Source organism: Emiliania huxleyi, assembly GCF_000372725.1.
Source record: "Emiliania huxleyi CCMP1516 unplaced genomic scaffold EMIHUscaffold_442, whole genome shotgun sequence".
Taxonomy (NCBI): Eukaryota; Haptophyta; order Isochrysidales; family Noelaerhabdaceae; genus Emiliania; species Emiliania huxleyi.
This window is the reverse complement of record NW_005198673.1, coordinates 44,256-50,055: the sequence shown is the minus strand read 5'-3', so window position 1 is coordinate 50,055 and position 5,800 is coordinate 44,256. Positions and strand designations below refer to the sequence as shown.

The following is a 5,800-nucleotide window of genomic DNA, read 5'->3' as shown; positions in this document are numbered from 1 at the left end:
GGCAGAAGCCGCCGTGTGTGACACATATTGCGGCACGTGAGAGTGAGACAGAGCCCCGGCAGCGGCCAGCGCGCGCGCGCAGCGGCCAGCGCAACAGGCGTTTCAAACAGCAAACGGGACGGCCTGCGCAGCCTCTAACTATTCCTGCGGCCAGCGAGCTCGCAGAAAAGTTGGAGCGCGGAGGGCTTGTTGACGAGCCAAAATGGTGATGTCCGAGGCGCTGCGCTAGGCTCAGAGTGAGTTCGCGCTGCGCTAGGCTCAGACGGCGAGTTCGCGCTGCGCTAGGCTCGCAGATGGCGAGTGCGCTGCGATAGATTTGCGCTGCGATGAAAAGCCCCCATTATAGGAGCCGATAACCCAAGGGAGGAAAACGCTGCGTTTTCTTCTTGCGTCCAACTCCGGCAGTTGGTCCAGCATGGCAGATTGCACCTCGCCCCGTGTTTTTTTTTCACCCCGCGCGAAGAAGAAATCCAGCCTGGATTCGCGCGGCCTCGGAAAAAGAAAATCCATACTGGTACTCCGGAGTTTCTTTTTCTCATCCCATACCTTCACACTGCTGTGAACAGGTGCCGAACCCATACTGTGACCTCAGAGCATATGCTACATACATAAATCTCCTGCGCAATTGTAGACTCCCGCAACTGTACGGCTAGTAGTGCTCCTGGAACCAGCAAACTCTCGAGTGTAACTAGTAGAGGGGAGCTATTCGCTCGGCGGTGCAGCGACGCCCCCGTTCCCGTCGCTCCCTCCGCCCGCCCGCCCGCTGCCCTCGCTGCTTCCCGAGCTGGCGATGGGGCGCAAGGCGCTCGCGCTGAGCGGCTGGAGCCCCGCCTCGTCGGCCACTCGCTCGTCCAGCCTCGCGTCGAGCGCCGCGTTGGCGAGCCTCGTCCCGCGCGGCTGCGTGCTGCGCCTCGAGCTGGTGATGCGGCTCAAGGCCGAGTGCCACAGGCGCGCGGGCGACGAGGCGGGCGCGCGGTGGAGGGCGGGCACGTCCTCCTCCGCCTCGTCGTCGCGCCAGCAGTCGCCGCCCGGCAGCAGGAACTCCTCGCCGCCCATGAGCAGGTCCTTGCGCGTGACGACGCCCACGATTGTGGGGCAGCTCTCCACCACGAGCAGGTGGCGCAAGCCGAGCGAGCGGAAGAGCGCCGACACGCGGCGGAGCGACGAGTTCTGCGCCGTGACGACGGCCGCCTCGTTGATGTACGGCCGCAGGTCGATCCGCCGCTCGAGCTCGTCGGCAGACATGCGGACCGAGTCGGCAGAGACGGCCTCGTTGAACCACGGCCGCAGGAAGTCGTCGGCGGCGAGGGCGTGCGGGTCGGGGCCGGGCGAGGGGGCGCGCCAGTTGTGCGCCTTGAGCTTGGCGAGGATGGTGACGAGCTGCTCGCGCAGCACGATGCCGAGCACGCGCGGCTTGCGCTGGAAGGGCGTGCCTTGGTTGCCGTCGGCCGGGCGGGCGCGCTGGAGCTGCGAGGAGGCGATGACGGGGAAGCCGTGGTGCGTGGTGGTGTTGAGGAGGTCGATGATCTTGCCCACCCGCTCGACGTCGCACACGGACTTGATGGAGGTGGCCATCACGTGCTTGGCCTGCAGCCGCTCGCGCTCGTGCGGCGGCTCCTCGGGCAGCATCGGGTAGCGCTTGAGCCTGATGTGCCTGCTCACAGCTGCGCGTGTGAAGAGGGGCCTCCGCATCGGGCGCCTCTGTGCGGGGGGGGGGGGGGGTGCATGTCGTAGATGCCCTCGTTGAAGAGGTCGCCCACCAGCTTTGCGACCATGATGGTGAGCGCGATCGGCAGCAAGTACGAGATGTTCGTCGTGCACTCAACCACGATGACGGTGATCGAGATGGTCATGCGGCAGACGCCACCCAGCACCGCGGCGGCGCCAATCAGCGCAAAATTGCCGGGCGGGCTGGTCGAGTAGCCGGGCGCGTAGATGGAGAGCAGCTCGCCAAAGAGGCGGCCGGTGGCGCCGCCCGCCATGATGGCCGGCACAAAGAGGCCGGACGGGACGGGGAGGCCGTAGGTGAGTACGCCTGAGGATTGGGTGGGCGAGCCGCCAGTTGGGGGAGGGGCGGAGGGGCGGGCAGCCCGTGCGTGAGCGCGCCGAGGGCGAAGGAGAAGAGCGCGTAGATGGCGGAGATGCCGAGGTTGACGGGCGCCGGCTTGGTCGTCGAGTGGAAGAGCACCTTGATCGCGTGCTCGTGCGGCCCGAGGGTGATCTCTCCGAGGCCGGCGTGCCGCCCCGCGGGGCAGAGCAGCTCATCGAGGGCGGGGACGAGCGGGTTTGGCGCCTGGAGCGAGGTTCGGAGCAAGTGCCTGGCCAGGCCCCCGTGTGCGCGAGTGCAGGGGCGAGCGGGGCGTCGGCTCCTCGAATGGCGCCTCGGGCCGCCACGGCGCCTCGCTATGCGAAGTGCTGTTTCGCGTCGCAAAGTGGTCGGCGCACGGCAGCAGCAGCGGCAACGAGAAGGCGAAGAATGTCGTGAGCAGCGTCACGGCGAGCACCTCGCAGACCCGCCGCCTGAGAAGGGGGAGGGGGGCGACAAGAGGCCTGTCCGTGCGCCGGCGCAGGGGCAGCCCTCGCGTCTCCACGGCGCTCAAGGTGCGTGGCCCACGCGCGCGGGGGAGCAGCCACCTCGCGGTCACGACAGCGCGCAGCCGCCAGACAGTGAGGCGCCTGGAAGACAAACCCCTCTCTCTCTCTCTCTCTCTCTCTGAGCCCCTCCCGTCGCCGGCTCAGAGCCGCCGGCGGGGCGGGTGTGGGGGGGAAGGGGGAGGGAGGGCGCCGCGAGAGAGAGACGAAGGCCGCGCCGACCAGCCCGCCCGCGACGCCGAGGCCGACGAAGATGGGCAGCTCGCGCAGGTCCCAGTCCGAGTCGGAGGGGAGGAAGGCGCCTGCGGACGCGGCTTCGAGGACGCTCAAGGACGGGGACCGGAAGAGAGTCACTGCTTTGGAGCGGAGGCGGGGCGCCGAAGGTGATGAGGCCGGGGTGGGAGAGGGCGCCGAAGTGGTCCGTCCGGCGCGAGGAGAGGAGGATGTTGAGCGTGAAGGTCGAGCAGAGCGCGCAGAAGAAGGTTCGCCTGCAGCACACAACTCAACTGATTGATTCATCAATCAATTAATCAATGAAGAAGGTTCGCCTCCGGCACACAAGAGGCACTCTAGACACCCCGAGGCCGAACTGCAGAGCGCGGGCGGGAGGCGTGCGGGAGAAGGCGCGCCAAGTGAGCGGCTGCGACCAGTACGTGGCCGCCTCCTCCATCGCGAAGAGCGTCCCCCCGATCGGAGCCCCTAGGCCACCAAACGCATGCACAGATGGTGTGGATGAGCCGTGCTCGTGCCTCCGCCCCTCTGTTTGGAGCGCCGAACGCGGCTGCGACGCCGGCGGCGGCTCCGGCCGAGACGAAGTCGCGCTTGTCGTGGTCGTTGCGGAAGGACTTGAGCCACATCGTGCGCACCTGGGAGGGGGGGGGGGGGGGGTTCCGGCAGGGCTGAGGCGCGGCTCAGGCCGTCACGGAAGGCGACGTGAGCCGCGCGCACGTTGAGGCTCTTTGAGGACCCTTGCGAGACTCCGGCGGCGATGATGGCGCCGATGTGGATCATCGGGCCCTCCTTGCCGACGACGAGCCCGCTCGCCACCGCGCACAGCACGCCCACCGACTTTGCGAGCAGCGCGTCGAAGCGCAGCATCCGCGGCACCTTGACGCCCTGAAGGTACGCCTTGACCTCCGGGATGCCGGAGCCGCCCGCGACGGGAGAGACGCAGACGACGAGGCCGACGGCGACCGAGACGAAGAGCAGGTTGATCGCGCTCATCGTCGCCAGCCCGGCCACCCACGCGGCCGCCGAGCTCCCCGAGCCCCTCAGCGCGTGCGTCATCGCGTGCGCCGCGACCGAGAACTTGACGTCGAAGAGCTGCTCGCAGATGCAGTCGATGGCAAAGGCGAGGACGCCGGTGCCGCAGCCGACGGCGCCGCAGATGAGCCACCGGTACAGGTTGAGCCGCCGCCGGTACTCGAGCGGCTGCCGCAGTAGCTCCTGGTGGAAGAGCGTCGACTCGTCGATGTCGTAGTCGAGCGCCTGGATGTCCTCGCGCACGCTGCCCGCGCCGCCGCCCGCCTCGTGCATGTGGCTGACCGAGCCGAAGCGCGGCCGGCGGGAGGTGCGGCGGCTCATGGCGGAGACTCGAAGGTCGCTCGCGAATGGCGGTGCCGAGAGCGGCCGGCTTCGTAGAAAACTGCCGCAGTGGCCGGCTTCGTAAACGAGAATTCGAGGCTCGACGCGCGTGAGGGAGAATTACAGCACATAATTTTAAACTCGCAAGCCACTGGGCACGGGACTGGCGCGCACTGTCACTCGTAAAAGATTTGCGCGCCGCGCACCCTGTCTGCACGTCTCGCGCGCGCGTGAACAGGGCTCCACAGGCCCCAAATGACGTGTGAGTGTTAGAGTTGTTTGGTATTGCTAACGGACCTTACCCGCCTGTAACCTCTCTTTAAGGTATTGCTAAAAATCTCTCTCTCTCGCACGCACAAACAACAAAACAAAACAAGCGCACAACACTGGGAATCCCTGAGGAGAGCGAGAGAGCGACGCGACAGAGGTAGGGTGCCCACAGGACCCAAAAAAAGAAAAGAAAAAAGAAACGGGCCACCGCCGATCGCAGCACTTCGTGTTGGCGAGTCGAGATGTTGAGAGTGTGTGTAAGGTGCCTGTATGGGCTTCCAGTATCGGACCTTCAAGACATGCGCTTTTGGCCGGTGGCCTCCTCGGACAGTGTGACTAGGAGGGTGGGACGCTGGGGATTCTCAAAGGTATACCCTTGGAATGGCCGGATCCAGCCTTAAAGTACGAGATCGCGCGCGCTTCGCGCACAGCACCGCCTGTTCTCCGCGGCTGTGTGACGACGGTCGACGCGTGCCGTGTGCCAGCAGACTTGGGCGCGCGCGGCGCGACGGCGCCCGCGAGGGATGGAGGGAAGGCGCGGGTGCAGCGGCCGCCGGCGGCCGTACCGCCCGCCAGCCGGCGCAGCAGCGGCCAGCGCAGCGGCCGCCGGCGCAGCAGCCAGAGCAGCCGGTGCGCGCCTTGCGAGGCGAGTACTGCCGCCCGGCAGCCTTGAGGCGGCCAGGCGGCAGTACTCGTTCGAACTTTGCGAGCCGTGCGCGCGCCGAGGCGCCCGCGGCGCGCGCCCGCCCGGCTGCCAGTAGGAGGCGGCGCAATATGGCCTATAGTACAGCCCTTGAGGAGGAGGAAGAGGCTGGCTGGCAGTGCTGTATGCCGCCGGGGGCAGTTTTGGGGTGCTGTCCCCATCCCAGGGGGCTGCAGAAGGCGTCCGCAGCCGGGACAACCCGCCCCCCCAGCCGAGGCCGGTCGAAGCCCACTTGACCACAGCCATGAGGAGTCCTCTTGGTGCTCCTGGCGGCCGTTTGAACCTCGGGCGCGCGCCGATGGGGGGGGGGGGGGGGGTCTTGCTTGCTCCACACCGAGCGCCATCGGTCCGGACCGGGGCACTCCCCCAGGGTCGGCTTGCACAAGGTCTGTGCCCCGGGCGCTCGGCGCCCAATGCAGTGTCCCCCTCCCGCTGGAGCGGGACACAATGGGGAACCCTCGTTTCCTAGTCACTCGGGCCCCCAACGGAAGAGGCCTCCCTCCTATTGGAACACTCCCACATCAGATTTGGCTCGGGCGTCCCTTTTTGAGGCGGAAAGCTATTTTCTTTTGGGTCCTGGGGGCACCCTAAGCTATATTCCCACACCCTGTGCAGGGGCACGTCTTATCACCAAGCCCCCTAATTAAAATT

At 67.0% G+C, this 5,800-nt stretch overlaps 1 protein-coding gene across 1 annotated transcript; it reads right to left on the bottom strand.

Annotated features, from left to right (window-relative positions):
* Window positions 1–510: 510 nt before the first annotated feature.
* Window positions 511–4,176, bottom strand: CLC-2 (voltage gated chloride channel; the record flags this gene model as incomplete). The annotated part of the gene is made up of 7 exons (XM_005768915.1): window positions 511–1,701; window positions 1,773–2,035; window positions 2,279–2,504; window positions 2,815–2,894; window positions 2,947–3,080; window positions 3,301–3,458; window positions 3,541–4,176. 7 exons carry the CDS (start codon window positions 4,174–4,176, stop codon window positions 703–705), a joined length of 2,496 nt encoding a protein of 831 aa, XP_005768972.1. The 3' UTR covers window positions 511–702.
* Window positions 4,177–5,800: the final 1,624 nt, after the last annotated feature.